Source organism: Jaculus jaculus, chromosome 3 (genome assembly GCF_020740685.1).
Source record: "Jaculus jaculus isolate mJacJac1 chromosome 3, mJacJac1.mat.Y.cur, whole genome shotgun sequence".
Taxonomy (NCBI): Eukaryota; Metazoa; Chordata; class Mammalia; order Rodentia; family Dipodidae; genus Jaculus; species Jaculus jaculus.
In genome coordinates, this window is record NC_059104.1 from 169,473,108 (window position 1) to 169,496,438 (window position 23,331).

Genomic DNA, 23,331 nt, shown 5'->3' on the forward strand with positions numbered 1-23,331 from the left:
ACAGCGACTGTCTTGGGATCGTGGTGAAGTGCACAGGTGACCCTGAGGCCTAGGCTCAGGCAGCAGTGAGGGAGGGGGGCAAGGAGGAAGCCATGCCTGGTCATCCCTGAGAAGCAGCTGGGCCGCCCCTCCCCCCCCAGCCTATTCAGTCCTCTCTCCTGCCCGCAGGGAGGGAACAAGCAGTGCCACCACCCACCCAAACAGCCTGCCGGGCAGAGACCATTATCTCCATTTTTCAGAAAGGGAGAGTAAGGCTCAGTGTGGGGAGGAGACGCGGGTCCCGGGGCGTACAGGGATCTTACTGCCCCGGCTCCAACCCGGCTTCTTCTAATTACAGACTCACCCGTTTCTCTCCCCTAAGGGATCCCTCATCAAGCGGGGGGGGGGGGGGACACACAACAGTGGGAGGCCTCGGGTTTGGAGGCCAGAGGAAGCTTTGTCCAGGACCAGAGGAAGCCTGGGCATGGCCGAGCTGTGCCATGTCACAAGTCGGGAGGAGAATGCGAAGGAGGGCAAAGTGTCAGCTCTGCAGAACGCCCACCTCCTCCCTGGTTGCCGTGTGCCTCCCAGTTCTCTGGCCACGACTCCTACCCGTCCACTAAAGGCTCCCAGAGCAGGAGAACAGCGTTACGGTGAGGAAGGAACCTGGGGCGGGGACTCCTCCATCCCCCAAAGACAGAACTGGTTCTGGCGTTCTGGGGTATCCTGCCTCCCCCAATGGAGTCCCGGGAAAGTCTATAAAGATCCCCTCGGTGTAGACTCTTGTGGACTCCGTGAGGAATGGCAGAGCCAGGGCAGAGCCAACAGAGGAGCGCTGGGGACAGTCGGAGGGAACCGGGGTGACCAAATTAGTCCAGGGTGTAGGGTTTCCAGGCTTCTCTCAGTCAGCAACGCCGGGGAAAGCTAAGGAAGGCCACAGTTGACATCACCCCAGGCCATCCCCGGGCTCAGCACTCAATCCAACTTCCAACTCCTATGGGGGGGGGGGGGGGGCGGCAGGAGCTGCCTAGAGCCTGCCTGAGCACACAGACCAAACCCCAGGGACGGCTGAGGCCCAGAAGCAAGCAGCAAATTAGCCTTGAGAAGAATAAGATCCTGGGCCGGGCCGGGGACACCAGAGAGGGGAGCGGATGCAAACACTTAGGACGGAGGACCACAGTGCCCACCCTGACTCATGGAGACAGCCCTGTCTGTGGGGGCCAGAACCACTCCCCTAACTTGTCTTGAAAGGCCTTTGTGGCTCAGCCTCAGCAAAAAGCCTTCTTGCTTCCACAGTTCACTATCAGCCCCATCTAGCTCTCACTGAAGAGGGGAGGGGGGTCTGGCAGACTTTGGGCTCCAGAGTGCCCCAATACACACCACAGACTTCCTCAGTTCAGCCCAGGTAGCAGCTGCGTGGAAACACAGGTACTGTCCGGTCCACATCCCTCCCAGTCCAATTTTACACGTGGGGAGACGTTAAGTCCAAGGCAAGGCCAATGTCATACAGGTAGAACAGGGCTGGAGGAACCTCTTCACAAAGGCCTGTACCTCCACAAGTCTCCTAGGCCTAGGAACAGATTTACAGGCAACCAAATGTCAACTGTGGGCCCTAAGATCCTACAAGGGGACCGGCCAACAGCTGGTCAGCGAGGCTGAAAGCAGCTGGAGGCCATGCAGAGAGATTTCACCCTCACACCTCCTGTGCAGTTACAATAAAGGTCCATGGGAATCTACCAAAAACAGTTCCCGAGAGACCATTGAAGAATCTTTATAATAAACACCAGGACACTTAAGGGCACACAGAACCTTTTAAACCTGCCTGGGCTCTCCCAAAGTCAGATAAGCCCCCTTGAACTTGGGCGCCTTGCCCACTGAGGGCACCCAAACTGTACCTGCCGGGTTCAGTGCCTGGCTCTGCTTGGGCCCCACCCCAAGCCCTCCTCTCCAAAGCACTTACCACCTGTGGCTTACTACAGCACTTGCTGGCCGGAGCAGGCTCTTCGGGGGCCCTGGCTGCCTCAGAAGGCTTGACCTCAGCCGGGGGTGGCGCGGATGGAGGCGGGCAGGGCAGATCCACAGGCCCGGGAGCAGGAACCTCACCCGAGTGAAGGGTCAACATGTACTGCTTGGTGACGTCTTCAAGCGAGGGTGCCTGCAACGTGGGGTGGGCTCTAGTAGGAAAGCTCACGGGCTCTGGCACTGCCACGGGGAGTCCTGCAGAAGTCCTAGACTCCGGCACCATGATAGGTGTAAAAGTGGCAGGCACACTGGCGTGGCGGACATGCTTGGAGGACCGAGCCTGGGCCAGGCTGCCAGTCTGGTCCTGGCTGCCCTCCTCTCTCCGAAGTTCCTGGTGACTGCTGCGAGCTGGACGCTTCTTGGAGCTGCGGCGGGTCAGCCGAGGGGACAGGACATCAGCCAGCTTGGAGTCAAGGTGGAAGTCACGGTGGGCAATGGGGGAGGCAGGGGGGGCCTCGGGTAGGGTCCTCTCTGACTGTGCCCGGCCCCTGGCAGGACCGGGCTCTTCTGGCTCTGCCCGCTGCTCTGCAAGGATAGGCTCACTGCTGGATGGAGGTAACAATGGCTCCACTTCTCGGATGGGCTCACCTCCGGGGCCCTCAAATCCAGGCCCAGCCAATTCTCCACGGCGACTAGGGTCACTCAGAGATTTCTTCTTGGGGGCCTTGCCAGCAACCCTGTCTTCCCCCACACGTCCCAAAGCACCGGGCCCTTGAACAATGCTCTGGATAACCTCCTGAAAGTCCTTGCTCTCTTCACTGCCCACAGACCAGTCACTGTGGCCACTGGTCAAACCCTCATCCACAGCTGGGGTCGCTGGAAGACCCGTCTTGGAGCTCAGTGAACCCAGAAGGTTGCTGTCTACGGAGAACCCAGAGGGCTTCTCAGAGGCTGCAGCCCGGTGGCGCTGAGGGATTGGGTCACTCAGGGACCTGTAGGCCTCACTTGCCTCCCCATTGCTCAGCTCAGTCCCAGTAGTACCTGAGGGTGGGATTTTTCGTCTCCTGCGGAGGGCACCTGGTGTGGGTGGGGTCTCAGGAGACACCAAGGCCCATCCACCCAGACCATCCTCCGTCCTGGCACCACAGTGGTGGTTCGTATGAACTGTGGATGAAGAGAGGGGACACCACACCCCTGCCGGACTCAGGCTACAAAAAGCCCCACCAGAAGGCTCAGGGTCTGCCCCAATGCCCTCATCTGTCAGGCTGGACTCAGGGCCTGACAGCTCCTCCTGTGACCGCTGTCCTTGAGTCATGTCCCCTGCCCAGTCGGGACTTCTAGGGGGCACATCATTCCCATCATCCTGCTGGGCACCCATGCGCTGGATCTTCTCAAAAACCTGCCGGGCCTCCTGTACATACTGATCCTGGACCACGAATGGTAAAGGTTCTTCGGGCCCAGAGCCTGCCAGCAGGAGCTCAGAGGAGCTGGGCTTCAGGGCACTGGTGCGGAGAAGGCGACGGGCCATGGGCTTCTCTGAGCAAGTGAATGACTTAGCCCTGCGCAGAGTGGCTGTCAGATCCTTGAGTGTGGGGCGGGCGCTGGGGGACGCTGGACCTTGGGAGGGCACGGGTTCAACTCGCTCCACTGGGCTACCTGCCAACGGTGAGTCTCTGCCATCCAGGCAGCTGCTCCCAGGGCCCCCACTGGGCTTTCTGACCCTCAGCTCTGAAAGGTCTGAGCGCAGGAAACTGAGTAGCGTTAGGGTCTCTGAGGCGATGTCTGGATTCGATAGGGACTTACGCTGTCTATTCTTGTCCAGTTCCAACGCTCCATCTCTCAAAACCCTAGTGGTGCCCACAGGTCCTTTATTCCGGTTCCGAGCCTGCGGCCGCAGGAGGCCTTCCCCAGCTCCAAAACTTGGGGACCGGTACATGCCCCAGCTCCCAGAACCTCGGCTAGACCACAGATCATCGTCCTTAAGAGCCTCAGTACTGGAATAGCGGCTACTCCCTCGGGAGCCAGCTGGGCTGGCCAGGTACGCTGGAAAGCTCACCTTGGCCACGCGGAACGTTCCCCCTACGGTGTCAGACATAGGCCGCACGCCCTCCTGGGGACCTGGCACGCAAGATTGTGGGCCGCCAGCACCCCACTCCCGGGGTTCCTCCTCCATGGGGGCTCTTGGAGATGTCGGGTGTTCAAGACTCCTGGGCCCCCTTGCTGAGTCCACGCTGCACGAATTTAACCCATCACTGTCCGGGCTGAGGTCCTCCTGATCCAACAGAGACCTTCCAGGCCTGGGCCCTCTCCCTCTCCAGCGGTGGTCGCCCTCGCCGCCGTCTAGGTCCTCCTCACTGCCCGACGAGTGGCGGACAAAGTAGGCCGGACTCTGCGCTCTGGGCTGCAACGGCGGTCCCTCCTCTTCCTCCTCGCTGGAGCTAGCAGCCCGGTGGTGGCTGACAGGATAGGAGGAGGCGATGGAGGAGGAGGAGGAGGAGCAGGAGGCCCGGGTCCCGGCCTGCGGTTGGGAGAAGCTATGCCAAGAATGTAAACCATCCGCCGGACGCTGCGCCCGCTCCAGCTGCTGTTGCTGCTGCTGCTGCTGCAATTGCCGCCGCCGCCTCCCCTCGATCCCGGGGCCGGACAGCGGCCGCGTAGCGCGCAGACCCGCCAAAGGGAAGCACGTCCGCGGAGGTGGCGTCGGGGGCTGCCTGGGATCCCGGGCTGGGGGCTCCCACGCCGTGCCATCGGGGGGGCTAGGCGTGCCGGGAGCTTCGGGGTCCGCACTGGGTCTCCTGGAGCTGGGGCCGCCGAAGAGCTTGCGCATCTCGGTGACGCTGGGCCAGGCCCCACGCGCGGCGCCTTCAGCCGCTTCTTCGGTGGTGCCGGGGGAGACGCCCCCGTCCCGGGCCCCAGGCGAGTCGTCGTGGTCGTCGTGGTCCAGGAGCGCCGCGTCGAAGCGCCGGGAGAGCTGGCGCACGGATGGCGAGAGGCTGCGGAGCGGGCGCGGCTGCGCGGGGGCGGCCGGGGGCCCCGACGCCAGCTTGGACACGCGCCGGGAGGGTTGGCCCGGGACTGCCGAGGCCGGCCGGCACGAGGCTCGGCGTCGTAAGCCGACGCTGTCCGTGTCGTCGTCTTCCCTCGGCCCGGGCCCTCCGCTCCAACGCTCCAGTAGCTTGAACGAGACGCTGCGATAGAGTGGGGGTCGAGGCGACCCGTCGGCCATGGTGGCTGCACACACTTTCCGGGGAGTGGGGGGGGGCTGGCCGGCCTCGGGGAGCCGCGGCCAACCCCCCCTCTTTTGCGCCCCCCCTTTTCCAAAGGAGCGCAGTGGCCGCGGTCCGAAAACCCGGGCTCCCCGCAGCGCGCGGGGCTCCGGGGGGAGCCGGAGGGTGCGGAGACCTGGGCCGAGGTTTTTATCGGTCACCGATCAAGTTTCCGCGGCTGCAGGAGGCACTGGCTCCATCCCGGGCGGCCCCGATCGCCTGAGCCGAGACTCCAGGCCCAGCGCTAGCCTCGGCGAGAACGGCCAGGGGCATCGCGGCCCGGCCGGACAGGGATCCCAGGGCTCGGTTCCTCCACTCGGCGCCCCGCCTGGCCGTCCTCCCGGGGCTCCGGCTCCCGCTCCGGTTCCCCCTTCCCTCCCCCCCCTCGGCTCTCCTCTCCGCGCTCCCTTTTGTTGCAAATAAACTTTGTGGCAGAGGAAAGGGGGCGGGGGGCGGGGCCTCTGGCGCCCAAAAGAGGGGGTGGGCTCGGGGAGCGCGCCAGGCTGGGAGGACAGCAGGGGGAGGAGCCGGAGGAGAAACCAGATGCTGGAACCTCTGGGTACACAGAAACGACCCCTCCGAAGTCCCTCGGGGAGAGCCGCGGGTTTGATCGCTGTCTCCCGCGCGGGGAGCTCGGAACGTGGTCCACTCCGCCCGACGCAGCCGCTGCGGCGCATCCACCTCGGAGGCTACCCGAGGGGCTCCAGCATGGCAACCGAAAAGCCGCGAGCTCCCGTACGCACCGACTCCCAGGTACACGCAACTCTCCCCTGGCCTGGGGGGGGGGGGTGAAGGGTGGGACCGAATGTAGGGGTGAGGGAGGAGTCGTGGGCGGGGCAGGCCGATGGGAGCGCTCGACTCTTCCCTACCTCGCCCTGGCCACGCCCCTAAGCCCTCCCTCCGCGGGTATCCATCACGCCCACGTCCCACCCCGCACCCTCCTGCCAAGCACCCCACCCATTCCTCCTCCCAGCGGCCAGTCCAGCTCTGATCGTCCCCAACACCCTGATTCCCACTCTAGAAAGTCCCACCCCGCCCCCGAGACCATGCCCCGGGCCACTTTCCCCGCTGCCACGCCCCCACCTGACCCGGCGTCCAGGAGGCATCTGATCCTGGATGCTCCGCCCTGAGACCCGCCCCCCCGCCCTCCTGCCATTCGGGGTACGTGGCTCTTGCGCCCCCTGCGGGTCAGATCCGGGGAGTCCTCGGAGCCCAGACCACGTAAAGCTCCATCTACGCGGGCCCACCCCTTGCCAACAACCACGGAGAGTTAGGAAGGTTTCGTTTACTTTTCACTCCTTTCCTCGTCCCTTTAAGTCTTTTCCAATTCCCTCAACACTCAGCCTTTCTTCAGCCTCACACACGAAAGGAGCTTGCACGGGAACGCCCTCGCCTTTCCACTGCCAACTCTCCTCCGCGCCTTACCTGGGCTGCTCCACCCTCCTGACCAGGAAGGTGTTAGGTCGCAGCTCCGGCTTCGCGATGAGCTACCCCAGAGCTTCCCTCCCGCCTCTGCCCCGGTCTGGCAAGTCTGAAGTTGTTCCGGGTGCTGGGGCGTCAACCCCTGAACACCCTCATCTGCATCTGTTTAGGTCCGCGTCTTCCTAGGTGGTTTAAAGGCTGAATTCCGCATCTCAGTGAGTGAAACATTTAGGATGTGTGGGTAATGTTTCACATATTTCCTTGAAACCTGTAGGCACCCTTGGAGATGGTTGTTACTGGAGAAATAGCCATGGCCAGTGTCAAAGTCAGGGTGAAAGGGCAGCTCCTAGCCGGGTGTGGAGGCGCGCGCCTTTAATCCTAGCACTCCATAGGTAGAGGAAGGAGGATCGCCATGAGTTCAAGGCCACCCTGAGACAACATAGTGAATGTCCAAGTCAGCCTGGGCTAGAGTGAGACTCTACCTCAAAAAAACAAAATAAATAAATACAAAAGGACAACTCTTTTTTTAAAGTTTTTTTTTTGTTTACTTTTATTTATTTGAGAGCAACAGACAGAGAAAGAGGCAGATATATAGAGAGAATGGGCACGCCAGGGCCTCCAGGCACTGCAAACGAACTCCAGACACGTGCGCCCCCTTGTGCATCTGGCTAACGTGGGTCCTGGGGAAATCGAGCCTCCAACCAGGGTCCTTAGGCTTCAACAGGCAAGCGCTTAACCGCTAAGCCATCTCTCCAGCCCAGGACAACTCTTGGTATGATTCAAAGAGATTTTTAAGCTCTTCGAAAACCGAAGCAAGAGCCGGTCCCAGCCCTTGGGAGACACAGGTAGAAGGATCGCTGTGAGTTTGAGGTCAGTCTGCAACTACAGATGAGTTCTAGGTCAGCTTGGGCTACAGTGAAACCCTACTTCAGAAAAAAAAAAGAAAAAAGAAAAAAAATCAAAACAAGTTTAGGTATGCAAGCTGTTTGCGTGTGTGTGTGTGTGTGTGTGTGTGTGTGTGTGTGTAATGAGTATTCCTATTGTCTAACATATGTTCCTTTCTTTGTGGTCCGAGAAACCAAACATAGGGCTGGGCACTGCCTCAGCTCCAGTCCTCACCAATGTACTATTTATTTATCAAACTTCTGTTGTGCCTTTTTTTTTTCTGGGATGGAGGTTTTTGCTTCTATCACAAGCAGGCAAATTGATGAAAAGGAGACACAGGTCACAGGTCCCTAGAGTCCTGATACCTGTGATTGGGTGAAATGAGCTAGCTGGGCCTCTGGCCCCATGGGGGGGGAGGGGGATGGTAGGGTGTGTAAGGATCTAAGATGGGCATTGCGGCAGGAGCATTTCCAGTCTCTAGGATGGTGGATGGTGTCTGGATGGCATGGTGAACTTCCATCAGCAGAGTTGCTGGCTGTTTGTAGCTCCCAGGAAGACTCCTCTGGGAGGGGCGGAAGCAGGGAACACAGGGCACCCTGTAGGAGGAGGATCTGCTGTATCAGAAGCCAGCGAGGCCCCCTTCCTGTGAGCCTCTGACTCCCATCTTTGAAGAGGGAATGAGGACAGAGATCCATCTACCCAGTCGGCCAGTGGCCCAGTGAGGTCAGGGATATGGAAGCCCTTGAGGGAATCAAGGTGGAAGGCCTGGGTGGACAGAGTCATTCAGGATGGGCTTTGGTACTTGAGAGGAGGGAGTGGGGAGAGCCGGGAAGGAGTAGTTTTAGGGGGAGATCTGGCTCCTGGCTCTATTCCAAAGCTAAACTGAACTTCTCCAAAGCAGCTGCTACCTACACCATTAGATCTAGCAGGCACGGGATTAGATAGTTACCATCTTCGGTTCATGACAATTTCTCATCAGTTACTTGATTGACTCTCACGATAGATAAACAAACAAACAGCGGTTGTGGTGGCGCACGCTTTTAATCCCAACACTGGGGAGGCAGAGGTAGGAGGATCACTATGAGTTCGAGGCCACCCTGAGAATGCAGAGTGAATTCCTGACTCGAGTGAGACCCTACCCCGAAAAAACAAAATAAGACAACTAGGAGCTTTATAGTAACTTCCAGTTCATTCTGTTCCTTTTGTCTTATTAAAGGCTAGCAGAAAGCCAGCTTTTTTGTTCTGTTTTTCAAGGTAGGGTCTCAGTCTAGCTCAGGCTGACCTGGAATTCAATATGTAGTCTCAGGGTGGCCTCGAACTCACAGGAATCCTCCTACCTCTGCCTCCCAAGTGCTGGTATTAAAGGCGTGCGCCACCATGCCCGGCAACAGGACTTTTTTTAAAGGCAGTTTCAGTCAGGGATTGAGGCTCAGAGAAAACCAGGAGATGCCACCCCACACACCATCTCACCCTGGCACAAGAATGGACCTCTTAGTGGGTGTGGTGGCACATGCCTTTAATCCCAGCACCAGGGAGAAAGAGGTAGGAGGATTGCCAGAAGTTCAAGACCACTCTGAGACTACATAGTGAATTTCAGGTCAGCCTGGGCCAGAGTGAGACCCTACCTCGAAAAAACAAACAAATAAAAGGAACTCTTGGCAGAAACAGATCTGTCTGATCAAGACTAGTCTACATGGCAGTGACCTTGGGATGACTCAGGAGGCATCATGGTAATAGAAGTGATAGAGGAGTGCTCAGCACTGAAAAATCTCAATCACACCTTTCATGGCTCAGGGTCTATTGTGGAAGAGGTGGTGGAAAGAATGTAAGAGCCAAAGGAAGGGTAGGACTCCTTACAATGTGCTCTGGACACAAATGGCTTGGATATCCATGACCTCACAGTGCCTGACACTACCTACACATGACCATGATAATAGAAAGAAATGATCATAACATCAAAATAAAAGAGAGGGGCTGGAGAGATGGCTTAGCGGTTAAGCGCTCGCCTTTGAAGCCTATGGACCCCGGTTCGAGGCTCGGTTCCCCAGGTCCCACGTTAGCCAGATGCACAAGGGGGCACATGCATCTGGAGTTCGTTTGCAGTGGCTGGAAGCCCTGGCGCGCCCATTCTCTCTCTCTCCCTCTATCTGTCTTTCTCTCTGTGTCTGTTGCTCTCAAATAAATAAATAAATAATGAACAAAAAATATTTAAAAAAATAAATAAAAGAGAGACTGATTGAGAGGGGGAGGGCATATGATGGAGAGTGGAGTTTCAAAGGGGAAAGTGGGGGGAGGGAGGGAATTACCATGGGATATTGCTTATAATTTGGAAGTTATCAAAAAATATATATATTTATAAATATTATTGATTATAATATATATAAAGACTTATCTACAGCGCCCCCTGCTGCCCACAGTGTACTGTGCTGCCTGGGTGGGCTTGGGTTCATCCTCCAAATTTACTAGCCAATCACGTCTTCCCCTTGCATACCTGAATCTGATGCTATAAAGGCTTCTGTCTTCCAGCCCCTCCCTCTCTCCGTGGGTGTTTCTCCGTGGGTATGTGTGTATGTGTGTGTCTGTCTGACTGTGTATTCCCTCTCATTTCTGTTTGGATACACTGAGGTGGCTTCCCTTCCTGGGTGAGGGCTGGGGAGGGGAGAGGGGAAATGACAGAATATTGTTTATTGGTCTGGATGGTTTTTCTACTTGCCTCTGCTTTACAGTTTAGGGCAACTTCTCATTTTAATTACATGTGTGATTTTCCTCTGGTCTCTATCTACCACGTGCGTGTTCTCTTACATTCTAAGATCTGTCATGTGGGTGCTCTCTCTCATTCTTGGCCTGTTACCTGTGTAATTACACTAAACTCGGGGGAACCATGAATGCAACTTTCTTTATTATACTTTCTCTCTGCTAATCTTCCTTAAGTCACCACCATTAGCCCCCCCTTTTGAAATTATTTATTTATTAGAGACAGAGAGAGATAGAGAGAAAGAGTTAGAATGGAACACGTCAAACATGCAAACAAACTCCAGACAAAAGCACCACCATGTGCATCTGGCCTATGTGGGACCTGGAGAATTAAACCTGGGTCCTTAGGCTTCACAGGCATGTGCCTTAACTGCGAAGCCATCTCTCCAGCCCCCATTTGCCCCTTTAACTTCCTTCCATGGGAAATTCAGGGTGGATGCTATGGGGTCTCTTCTAAGTCTCCCGACACACGCTCCTAGATTCTACCTTGCATGTGCTTGCATCTCTGCTCCAGTTTTTTTTCTGAAGCCCTCAATTTCTCTTTTTTAAAATCTTAAATATATATATTTTTTTGAGAAAGAAAGAGGCAGATAGAGAGAGAATGGGAGCACCAAGGCCTGTAGCTACTGTAAATGAACTCCAGATGCATGTGCCACCTGGTGCACCTGGCTTTATGTGGGTACTGGGGAACCAAACCTGGGTCCTTAGGCTTCACAGGCAAATGCCGTAACCACTAAGCCATCTCTCCAGCCCCCTCAATTTCTCTTAAATGAACCTTATAAACTATACAGTGTTTCCATATGAGAGTGTGTTTCCTATGTCCCATATGTTTAGCCTCCCTTCCTAGACTCCAATCTCCCTTAAATCCCACAATTTGTGTTATCCCCCTAAATAAATGCAATAATTCATACTTTATCCTTCTTGAGTCCATCTCTATTAATTCTTTTCTTTTTTTTCTTTTTGAGGTAGGGTCTCATTCTAGCCCAGGCTTATTTGGTATTCACTATGTAGTCTCAGGGTGGCCTCAAACTCATGGCAATCCTCCTACCTCTGCCTCCTAGGTGCTGGGATTAAAGGCATGCACTACCATGCCCAGCTCTTTGCTAATTCTTTTTTTTTTTTTAAATAAATATTTTATTTATTTGAGAGAAAGTGAGAAAGACAGATACAGACAGAGAATAGGTGCACCAGGTCCTCTAACCACTGCATATAAACTACAGACGAATCCTCTTCCTTCTGCATATGGCTTTACATGGGTGCTGGGAATTGAACCTGACCCTTTAAGGGCTTTGCTGGCAATCACCTTACCTGCTAAGCTATCTCTCCAGCCCTTTATTAATTCTTTCTTTCTTTATATTTCTTTTTCTTTTTTGGGGGGGGTTTGAAGTAAAATCTCACTCTAACCCAGGCTGACCTGGAATTCACTCTGTAATCTCAGGGTGGCCTTGAACTCACAGCAATTCTCCTACCTCTGTCTCCCAAGTGCTAGGATTAAAGGCAGATGCCACCACACCTGGCTCTTTATTAATTTTTTTTTTTCTCAGTTTTTCGAGGCAAGGTCTCACTCTAGCTCAGGCTGACCTGGAATTCCCTACGTGGTCTCAGGGTGGCCTCGAACTCAGGCAATCCTCCTACCTCTGCCTCCCCAGTGCTGGGATTGAAGGTGTGCGCCACCACACCCGGCTCTATGCCCGGATTCTTTATGAATTCTTTGTAAAATGTAAGAACCCAAAACTTGGTGTTCATAAATTCTGGGGGATTCCTTCTGAACCTCAAAATCCTGCATCACTATCAACCAGCGAAAGCTTCACCTCACATCTGTACTACTCAGCATTCTGTTGTGGTGGCGCACGCCTTTAGTTCCTGCACTGGGGAGGCAAATGTAGGAGGATCACTGTAGCTTGAGGCCACCCTGAGACTCCATAGTGAATTCAGGTCAGCCTGGGGTAGAGCGAGACCCTACCTCGAAAAACCAAAAATATGTACATTTGAAAATCTTTACAAAAGCCAGGCATGGTGATGCTCACCTTTAATCTCAGCACTGGGGAGGCAGAGGTAGGAGGATTGCTGTGAGTTTAAGGCCAGGTCAGCCTGGGATAAAGTGAGACCCTACCTCGAAAAACAAACAAACAAAAAAATTGTTTTAAAGAGTTTTTTGAGGTAGGGTCTCACTCTAGCCCAGGCTGACCTGGAATTCACTATGGAGTCTCAGGGTGGCCTTGAACTCACAGCGATCCTCCTACCTCTGCCTCCCGAGTGCTGGGATTAAAGGGGTGCGCCACCATGCCCGGCTTTAAAACAAAATTTTTGAGGCAGGTTCTCATGTAGCCCAGGCTGTCCTTAAACTCTGTGCAATCACCAGACTTTGAATTCCTGATCTTTCTCCATCTCCCAAGTGTAGTATGAAGGGTGTTGCCACCACGTCCAACCTAATCTACATAGTCCCTGAAACATTTTCATTTTAGGTTATTTCTGTTTGTTTCTTTGGGTTTTTTTTTGGGGGGGGGGATGTGAGGGAACAGAGCTTAAGTTACTCAAGCTGACCTGACCTCATGCACAGGCATGATCTTCCTGCCTCCACCTTCTGACTAGCTGGGATTATAGGCCTGGGTCACCAGGTCCAGTTTAATTATTTTACTTTTTTGAAACAGGGTATCCTAGCATAGTATTTTTTTTCATTTTTTTAATTGACATCTTCCATAATTGTAAACAATATCCCATGGTAATGCCCTCCTTCCCTCGACTTTCCCCTTTGAAACTCCACTCTCCATCATATCCCCTTCCCCTCTCAATCAGTCTCTCTTTTGTTTTGATGTCATGATCTTCCTATTGTGATGGTCTTGTGTAGGTAGTGTCAGGCACTGTGAGGTTGTGGATATCCAGGCCATTTTGTGTCTGGAGGGAGCACGTTGTAAGGAGTCCTACCCTTCCTTTGGCTCTTACATTCTTTCTGCCACCTCTTCTGCAATAGACCCTGAGCCTTGGAAGATGTGATAGAGATATTGCAGTGCTGAGCACTCCTGTCACTTCTTCCCTGCACCATGATACCTTCTGAGTCATCCCAAGGTCACTGCCATCTGACAGGAGAAGGTTCTCTAACCAAAAGTGAGAGTAGCATTAACATATGGATATGAACATTAAGAGAAGTGCTTACTGGGCAGTTTGGTGAGCGTAGTATATACATTTAGCCAGACAGCAACAGACGTTATACCCCTAGGGCTCATGACTACCCCTGTTGTAGGTTTTCAGTATCAGGGATGTATTTCCTCCCATAGAGCGGGCCTCCAGTCATATTAGAGGGTGGTTGGTTTCCACCACAACATAGCACAATATTTTTAAATCTATTTTATTTATTTATTCTGGTTTTTCAAGATAGAGTCTGGCTTTCACTATGGAGTCTCAGGGTGGCCTCAAACTCACAATGATCCTCCTACCTCTGCCTCCCGAGTGCTGGGATTAAAGGCATGCGCCACCACTCTCAGTCTCATAGTACAATCTTTTTACGTAGCCCAGGCTGCCCTCCTAAATGCTGGGATTATAGGCATGCATCATAGCGTCTCACTTTAATTTTTTTTTTTTTTTTTTTTTTGGTTTTGCGAGGTAGGGTCTCATTCTGGCCCAGGCTGACCTGGAATTCACTATGTAGTCTCAAGGTGGCCTCGAACTCACAGCTATCCACCTACCTCTGCCTCCCAAGTGCTGGGATTAAAGGCGTGCACCACCATGCCCAGCCGTAATTGTTTTTAACTTTATAAAAGGATACTTGTTCATCAGTTAAAGGCACTTGCTTGTCAAGCCTACCTGCCCACTGTGATTCAATTCCCCAGGACCCATATAAAGCCAGATGCTCAAAAGTGGTGCATGTGTCTGGATTTGCAGCTGCAAGAGACCCTGGTGCATTTATTCATTCTTTCTCTCCCTTGCCTTCTCTCCTCCCAAATAAATTTTATTTTTTTCAAGGTAGTATCTCGCTGTAGCCCAGACTGACCTGGAATTAGTCTCAGGGTGGCCTTGAACTCATGGCAATCCTCCTACCTCTGCCTATGGAGTGCTGTGATTAAAGGCGTGAGCCACCATGCCCAGATTCTAAATAAACTTAAAAAAAACAAATTCAACTGGGCGTGGTGATCTTTAATGCCAGCACGCAGGAGGTAGAGGTGGGAGGATCGCTATGAGTTCAAGGCCACCCTGAGACTAATTCCAGGTCAGCCTGGGCTATAGTGAGACCCTACCTTAAAAAAAATTTTTTTTAAGAGGAACCCTTCTACACTGTTGGTGGGAATGGAATCTGGTCCAGCCATTGTGTTTATCAGTGTGGAGGTTCCTAAAACAGCTAAAGATTGATCTACCATATGACCCAGCTATAGCACTCCTAGGCATATATCCTAAGGACTCATCTCATTTCCTTAGAAGTACGTGCTAAACCATGTTTATTGCTGCTCAATTTATAATAGCTGGGAAATGGAACCAGCCTAGATGTCCTTCAACTGATGAGTGGATAATGAAGATATGGCACATTTATACAATGGAATTCTACTCAGCAGTAAAGAAAAATGAAGTTATGAAATTTGCAGAAAAATGGATGGATCTGGAAAGGGTTATACTAAGTGAGGTAATCCAGGCCCAGAAAGCCAAGTACCACATGTTCTCCCTCATATGTGGATCCTAGCTACAGATGATTGGGCTTCTGCATGAGAAGGAAAAAACTCAGTAGCAGAGGCCAGTAAGTTAAAAAGGAGATATAAAGGGAAGAGAAAGGAAGAGTCCTCTCCTGGGTACTTAATAGGCTAGTATTGTATATATGTAAGTAGAATGATTGAGATGGGGAAGGGTATATGATAGAGAATGGAATTTCAAAGGGGAAAGTGGGGGAGGTATTACTATGGGATATTTTTTATAATCATGGAAAATGTTAATAAAATTTGAGGAAAAAAAATTTTTTAAGTGCCTGGCACTACCTACACAAGACCATCATAAGAGGAGGAAAAGATCATGACATCAAAATAAAAGAGAGACTGATTGAGATAGGGAGGGGATATGATGGAGAATGGAGTTTCTTCAAAGGGGAAAGTGGGGGAGGGAGGGCATTGCAATGGGATATGTTTATAATCATGGAAGTTGTTAATAAAAATTTGAAAAAAAAGGAAAAAAAATTTAAGTCCCCCCCCCAAATTCCCAGACTACTGCAACCAGGCCCGGGCTGGCTCGATAAGCTGTCGGCGGCGGGTCTCGCTCCATGCCAACGGGATGGTGGCTTAGTAATCCTCGGGGTTTGGGGTGGCAAACACAAGCTGCACGTGTCCTGGGTGTGGTGGCCTCAGCGTCCCTGGCGCTGCCACTTGGCCGTGAGTTTCCGGAGGAGCTTGTGCGGCTGCCGGCGGAACTTCTTCTGGGTGAAGTAGAAGAGGATGGGGTCCAGCACGCTGTTGGCACTGGCGAAGGGCCTCGTGCCTTTGTAGGCGGCGGCAAAGGCCTCCAGCACGGGGCAGGAGACGCCCGGCGTGGAGCGCACGGCCAGGTAGGCCGTCTTGGTGACGTGGAAAGGCAGGAAGCTGATGGCGAAGACGGCGGCCACCACCACGGCCATGCGCGCCGCCTTGCTGCGCCGCTCCTGGGCCACGGGCCCCGCTGGGCCATCCCGACGGCACAGGCGGCGAGCCAGGCGACAGTAACAAGCCAGCAAGGCTGTGAAGGGCAGCAGGAAGCCGATGACCGTGAGGGCCATGCCGTAGGGCAGGTAGCGGGTGGCCAGGATGGGTGGGCTCAGGTCGTAGCAGACAGTGCGATTCCGTTGCATGCCCGTGGCAGCAAAGACGGCCGTGGGCAGGCACTGGGCAGTCACGGCCAGCCACACGGCCCCGCACACCAGCCAGGCGGCCCGGCGACCCCCACGCTTGTGCCAGGGGGCCAGGGGATGACAGATGCCCAGGTAACGCTGGAAGCTGATGCAGGTGAGGAACAGGATGCTCCCGTGAAGGTTGGCATAGAACAGGAAGCGTACCAGGCGGCAGGTGAGGTCCCCGAAGGGCCAGTGGTCTCCTTGGGCGTAGTTGTAGATGAGCAGCGGCAATGAGCAGGCGTAGAGCAGGTCGGCCAGTGCCAGGTTCAGGGTATACACGGCTGAGCGGGTGAGGGCACGGCGGGAGGCACAGATCTGGGCAATGACGCAGATGTTCAGGGGCAGGCCGGCCACCAGCACCACAGAGTACACCGGGGGCAGCAGCAACTTCTTGAAGTTCTCCTGGTACACGCAGGTGGTGGGTGGCAAGGCCAAGACCTGGACGGTGCCATTGTCCTGATCCATAGCTGCCCAGCTGTCAGTATTATACTTGGAGAACCTGGGGAAACAATATACACCTTGTCAGTGACATACTTACTGACCACCCAGTGGACCCTGTCCTCCTCTGGGCCTTGATCTCCCTATGTGGACAAGTAGGGCCCCAACTTTGTTGTTGTTATTATTATTATTACTTTGCTTTTTTTTTTTTCAAGGTAGGGTCTCACTCTAACCCAGGTTGGCCTGGAATTCACTGTGTAGTCTCAGAGTGGTCTTGAACTCACGGTGACCATCCTACCTCTGCCTCCTGAGTGCTGGGGTTAAAACTGTGTGCCACCACGCCCAGCTTTTTGTCATGTCTTATACTCGTCCTGTTGAGGCTTATACAACCCTCATTTCAAGGAAACTTATAACCCAATAAAGCTCAAGTTTGCAAGAGATCAAATTCTCTTTCTTTCTTTTTTCTAGGTAGGGTCTCGCTTTAGCCCAGGTTGGCCTGGAATTCACTACATAGTCTCCAGTTGGCCTTGAACTCACAGTTTTCCTCCTACCTCGCCCTCCTGAATGCTGGAATTAATCACTTCCTTATTGGGGGCGGGCAGGGGGAGGTTTCCTGGACTTGTAGCAATCGTCCTGCCTTTACCGCCAGAATGTAGGGATTACAGGTATGCACCACCACACCCTGCTATAATGAATGACACATTTTATGATTTCTTTTTTGTTTTTGTAGTATTAGAGATTGTGTGATAGATAAGCTCTCTATCACTGAGCTATAACCCAAATTCACTTTCTTTCTCTAGTATTCATTTTTTGTAGTCTTTCTAGTAACCTGTCATCTGTCCTTCACAACCCTGGGCAAATGTTTCCTCTTAGTGGAGGCCATCGGGCTTGGGTTTGCTACTGACTACGTAGATGATTTTAGAGTAGAGATTTCCTTTTGATTCTCGGTTTCTTCCATCTGAGAGAATACGGTACTCAGGTCTCGGGGAATTCCCTGAGGGTAGAAGCAGTAAGTCTTGCTACATTGGGCTTTCCCTGAGACCTGGAGATTGTGGTTCATCTGCCTGTCTCAGGCTAACAAGAAGATTGAAAGTACCAGGTTTGGTGTTCCTCTGTGTCTCAGAGGCAGGCCAGGGGACAATGCACACACCATGAGTTCACTGAGGGACGCTCCGACATCCTTAGCCCGAACTCCTCTTTCTGAAGTTATCATTCTTCTATTGGACACAACCTTGTTACCTGCAAAAACAGAGGAAAGATGACTCAAGGGCGCCCTCAGACCTATTTCCAATTGACCGCTGAGTGCCACTGCGCCCTCTGGTGGCCAGAGTGAAAACCGATTTCCCAAAAGCAAATCAGTGCTAGAAAACCCACAGCTTTTCAGAAATGGAAACCAGTCACCTCGAGGGGCAGGGAGAGTCAACAGAGAGCCCAACCGAGCCAAAAGTAGAGCCCGACCTCCCACAGACATGGGATGCAGAGATAGACAGGCCTGGGTTCTAATGGTGACAATACTTCCCTGCTGTGTGACCCGGATCGTGTCATTTGCCTTTCCAGGACATGTGCCCTCAGCAGTGAAATGGGCATGCTCCTGACATCCGGTAGGTGACCAGTAAATACCAAGCCATTACATCCTACATCCCGTTGGTTTGGGCTGGCTTTGGAGGACCAGCACAATGCCTGGGTGAGGTTCCCTGATGGGTATCTAAGTACTCTTGGATAATGGTGGTTCCATATTACTAATGTCAAGAGGGAAGTTACAGCTTGAATCTAATGGACTAAGGAAGCAGAAGCCTTTACTCTAGTGAGATCCATACTCTCTCCTCCATTTTTTACAAATGGGAAAAACTGAGGCCCAGGAAAAATAAATGAAGTCTAGGCTGGAGAGGTGGCTCAACGGTTTAGGCATTTGCTTGCAAAGCCTAAAGGCCCTGGGTTCGATTCCTCAGCTGCATAGAGTGGCACATGTATCCAGAGTTCATTTGCAGCTACAGGAGACCCTGGCACACCCTTTCTCTCTGTCTCTCCCTCTCCCTCTCTCTCCTAGCAATAAATAATTTAAAAAATAGGAAGTCTGTGGTGATTCATGCCTACAGTTCTCAGAACTCAGGTTTATAAGCTGGAGGACCACTGCAAGTTTGAGGCCAGCCTGGTTTTACGCAGGCCTGCCAGAGCTACCTAAGGAATGCCTGTCTCAAAAAACAAACAAACAGGGCTGGAGAGATGGCTTAGCAGTTAGGGAATTTGCGTGCAAAGCCAAAGGACCCAGGTTCGATTCCTCAGGACCCATGTAAGACAGATGCACAAGGTGGTACATGCGTCTGGAGTTTGTTTGCAGTGGCTGAAGGCCCTGGTGTGCCCACTCCCTCTCTTTTTCTCTCTCCCTATTTCTCTCTCAAATAAATAATATAAAATAAATATTTTTTTAAAAACCACACACACACTCTCTCTGCCTCTTTCCCTCTCAAATAAATAAATAAAATATTTTTAAAAAGGTCTGGAGAGATGGCTTAGCGGTTACGGTGTTTGCCTGCAAAGCCAAAGGATCCTGGTTCGATTCTCCAGGACCCACGTAAGACAGATGGACAAGAGACTACATGCATTTGCCATTTATTTGTAGTGGCTAGAGGTCCTGGCACGCCCATCCTCTCCCTCTCTCTTTCTCTCTGCCTCTTTCTCTTTCAAGTAAATAAATAAAATATATATAAAAAACAAACAAACAATGAAGCCCTGGGGCTGGGGAGATGGCTAAGTGGTTAAAGGCACTCCTATGCAAAGCCTGCCAGCTTGAGTTCAATTCCCCAGTACTCACAGAGTCATGCTGTTCTTTCTTTCCTTTTTTTTTTTTTTTTCCGAGGTAGGGTTTCACTCTAGCTCAAACTCACCTGGAACTCACTCTATAGTCCCAGGCAGGCCTCGAACTCACAGTGATCCTCCTATCTCTACCTCCACCAGGCTGGGATTAAAGGCGTGCACCACCACAACTGGGTTTTTTTTTTTAATTTATTTATTTTTTTTACCTTTTCACAGTTTTTATTAACATTTTCCATGATTATAAAAAATATACCGTGGTAATACCCTCCCCCCCAGCTAATGAAATCTTTTTTTTAATCTTATTGTATTTATTTATTTTTGCATTATTTGATAGAGAGGAGCAAATATAGAGAGAGTGGGCACACAGGATCTCCAACTACTGCAAATGAACTTCAGACACTTGTGCTACCTTGTACAGCTGGCTTATGTGGGTACTGGGGAATTGAAACCAGGTCCTTAGGCTTCCCAGGCAAGCAATTTATGTTTTTTTTTTTTTTTTTTTTTCCGAGGTAGGGTCTCACTTTGGTCCAGGGTGACCTGGAATTAAGTCTGTAGTCTCAGGATGACCTTGAACTCATGGTGATCATCCTACCTCTGCCTCCTGAGTGCTGGGATTAAAGGTGTGCACCACCACACCCTGCTACAACTGGGTTTTTTAAATTTAACTTTTTTTTTTTTTTTTTAAACGGGCTCATGTAGGCCAAGCTGGCCTCAAATTCCCTATATAGCCAAGGGTTACTTCCAACTCTTGCTCTTCCTGCCACTTCCTTCCACATGCTGGGATTACACATATGTGCCATCAGGCCCAGTTTATACAGTGTTGGGATTGAACCCAGGGCTTTGTGTGTACAAGGCAAGTGCTCTGCCAACTGAGTTACGTTCCCAGTCTTCATTGGAACCATTATTAATTATTTTTTGAGGTAGAGTCTTGTGCTAGCCCAGGCTGACCTGGAATTCACTATGTAGGCTCAGGCTGGCCTTGAACTCACAAAGATCCTCTTAGCCTACCGAGTGCTGTGATTAAAGGTTTGCGTCACCACCCTCAGCTGGGATCTATCTCTCTTCCTCCCTCCCTTCCTTCCTTTCTTCTTTGTGGTAGGGTCTCGCTGTAGCCCAGGCTGACCTGGAATTCACTATGTAGTCTCAAGCTAGCCTCAAACTCACAGTGATCCTCCTACTTCTGCCTCCCAAGTGCTGAGATTAAAGATGTGTGCCACCATGCCCAGCCTTTCTTTCATTTTTTTTTCCCCAAGGTAGGATCTCACTGTAGCCCAGGCTAACCTGGAACTTACTCTGTAGTCCTGGGCTAGCCTCAAACTCACAGTGATCCTCCTACCTCTGCCTCCTGAGTGTTGGGATTATGTGTTACCATGCCTGGTGGTCTAATCTTCCTTTAATACATCCATTCTCTTGTTTTCACCTGTCAGGCATTCACTCATGACCTACTGCACCCACAGGGACCCAGCACAGCACACAGATGCAGATGAAGGGTAGATACGTAGCTGCATGCTGAGCCCCAGTGTACTCATCCGAGGAGGAGACCAGAGGGAGCCACAGGGTAGAAAGGACTTTTTCCCGGAGAACGATGGCCTCTGTCCCTAGGGAGAGTTTCCTTCCAACAGCAAGGAAAGGCACCCCAGGTGGGGACAAGGTGGAGCAGGCAGGGTCTTCGGAAGTGTTCTGCGTCCCTAAAAACTTCCTTTGGGGGCTGGAGGGGGTGGCTTAGTGGTTAAACACTCGCCTGTAAAGCCTAAGGATCCCCCGGTTCAAGTCTCGATTCCCCAGTACCCATGTAAATCAGATGCATAAGGTTTGCAATGGCTGGAGGCCCTGATGTGCCCATTCTTTCTCTCTCTCTCTCTCTCTCTCTGCCTCTTTCTCTCTTTGCTTGTCTGTCACTCTCAAATAAATAAATAAAAACAAGCCGGGCATGGTGGTGCACGCGTTTAATCCCAGCATTTAGGAGGCAGAGGTAGGAGGAAAGCTGTGAGTTCAAGGCCACCCTGAGAATCCATAGTGAATTCCAGGTCAGCCTGGGCTACAGTAAGACCCTACCTTGAAAAACCAAAAAATAAAAATAAATAAATAAACAAATAAAAACAAATTTAAAAAAAAAAAAGTCCTTTGGGAGGTCCTGGTCCTCTGATCCTGTCCCAGAGAGAGCCCTCTCCGGGGGTTGGAATTTGCAGTGGTTCCCAGTCTCTGGCTTCCTGGTGAGACTGGTCCACCCCAGACCGCTCCTTTCCTTCTTGGAAGATGGCAGACCCTCAGGGCTGGTCCACTCAAGGCAAGCCAGACTGTCACTGGCTTCTCATCTACTCTGCCTTCAGGGGTGTGCGGAGAACTGCCTACCTCCAACTCCGGCCAGGGGGAGGGCTGGCTTGTGCGCGCCTCTGGGTAGCAGCCGGCATTGGCGATCGCGTCTGCTGCACACTCCTGGGCTCTAAGTCTTAGACGAACTCAGACTCCATCTCCTCTTCAGACTCCAGCTATGCAGTCTGAGCAAAGACATTCCAAGAAATCCCTCTCCCCTTGAGAGAACACAGGTGCTCAGGGGCCCTGCATAGCCCTCTTGCTCTCTTTGAAGGACCCCAGGTCCGCTCCACATTCCTCTTTTTTCTTGGGGGGGGGGGGAGGGTTTCAAGATAGGGTCTCGTTCTAGCTCAGGTCTCAAACTCAGAGCCTCCTGAGTGCTGGGATTAAAGGTGTGTGGCACCACGCCCGGTGCCCACACTTCTCTCCTTCCTGCCTTTCTCACTGTTCCCAAGACAGAGATAGCCACATAGCTACCGGTCTCATGTCCCACCTCCCCATCTTTGCTGATCTCTTCATGCGCTGTCGTCCAGCCCATGTCTGTCAGAGTCCTAACTGTCCCCTAAGCTGCTCAGCCCATCAAGCTTCTTGCTTCTTTGAGTCCCCAGCTGGGCAGACCTCTTCTTGGCCCACACCACACCCAAGCTACAAAAGGCACGTGGCTCCCTGTGCCCAGCCACCTCCCCTGGCCCCATGGCGCAGCAACACTCACATGCGGCATCCCAATCCCGTGCCAGGTCTGTGGTACCGAGTGTGCTGGGGCAAGCCAGACGTGTGGCTGTCCACTCTCCTGCCCTCCTCCGGGCTGTCCCGCCCCCAGCTGTGACCGGACAGTTTCCTCTGCTTCCTGGCGGGGCTGGCTCTGACTGAAATAGCCCCCGTGTGGGCCACCCCCTCTCTGCCTGCACCCCTCCCCGCAACACACACCTTGGCCTGGCCTGCAGGAAACAGCCTAGAGGACCAAGAAGGTGGGGAAAAGGCATCTTTCCCAGAAACCCCTCTTCAGTGGTGGGGAGAAGGGGGCAAGGGGATAGGAGAGGTGGGGGAGGACCAGAGGCTGCTGGTCAGAGGTCAGCCCCACAGACCCTGCAGCTGGTTTTCTCATCTGTCAGAAGGGCAGATGTGGTGGCACACGCCTTTAAACCCAGCACTCGGGACGATCACCGCGAGTTCGAGGCCACCCTGAGACTTCATAGTGAATTCCAGGTCAGCCTGGGCTAGAGCGAGACCCTACCTCAAAAACAAAAAAAGAAAAGCTGGGCATGGTGGCGCACGCCTTTAATCCCAGCACTCGTGAGGCAGAGGTGGGAGGATCGCCGTGGGTTCAAGGCCACCCTGAGACTACAGAGTGATTTTCCAGGTCAGCCTGAGCTAAAGTGAGACCCTACTTCAAAAAAAAAAAAAAAAAGTCCAGTCTGTTGGAATTACCTCAAAAAAAAAAAGTGGGGGGCAGGAAGATGATTAGAACTTGTGGCCCCTCCATTAGCTGCAACACCAGAGCCACCCAGAGGCCGTTCATTTTCCCAGTCCTTTACTGCTGACACACATCTTCCTCCCAACAGTCACTGACAGGTCATCCACCAACGCACGCGTCTCACTGTCCCTCAAGGTAGCAGTCCACTTGGGCAGTCACATCCTAGCCACCTTCTCCATTTCCTT

The 23,331-nt window shown here is 52.6% G+C and overlaps 2 protein-coding genes across 3 annotated transcripts in view; both read right to left on the minus strand.

Moving 5' to 3' along the window:
* The window catches only part of Arhgef17 (Rho guanine nucleotide exchange factor 17), a 69,873-nt gene extending 64,330 nt beyond the window's left edge, over nucleotides 1-5,543 (minus strand). The window contains exon 1 of the mRNA XM_004656289.2: nucleotides 1,940-5,543. Within this exon, the coding sequence (XP_004656346.2) occupies nucleotides 1,940-5,167 (3,228 nt within the window). The 5' untranslated portion in view covers nucleotides 5,168-5,543. The remainder of the gene's footprint in view (nucleotides 1-1,939) is intronic.
* A 10,039-nt stretch (nucleotides 5,544-15,582) lies between these two features.
* Nucleotides 15,583-23,331, minus strand: part of P2ry6 (pyrimidinergic receptor P2Y6) — an 81,803-nt gene continuing 74,054 nt past the window's right edge. Inside the window, exons 1-3 of one of the 2 annotated variants that reach the window (XM_045146285.1) lie at nucleotides 21,712-21,824; nucleotides 17,642-17,784; nucleotides 15,583-16,606 (exon numbers count right to left, since the gene is read on the minus strand). In XM_045146285.1, the coding sequence (XP_045002220.1) occupies nucleotides 15,586-16,572 (987 nt within the window). In that variant the 5' untranslated portion in view covers nucleotides 16,573-16,606; nucleotides 17,642-17,784; nucleotides 21,712-21,824 and the 3' untranslated portion in view covers nucleotides 15,583-15,585. Of the gene's footprint in view, nucleotides 16,607-17,641; nucleotides 17,785-21,711; nucleotides 21,825-23,331 lie in introns of those variants that run through there. The other variant, XM_045146286.1, reaches the window with a different exon arrangement.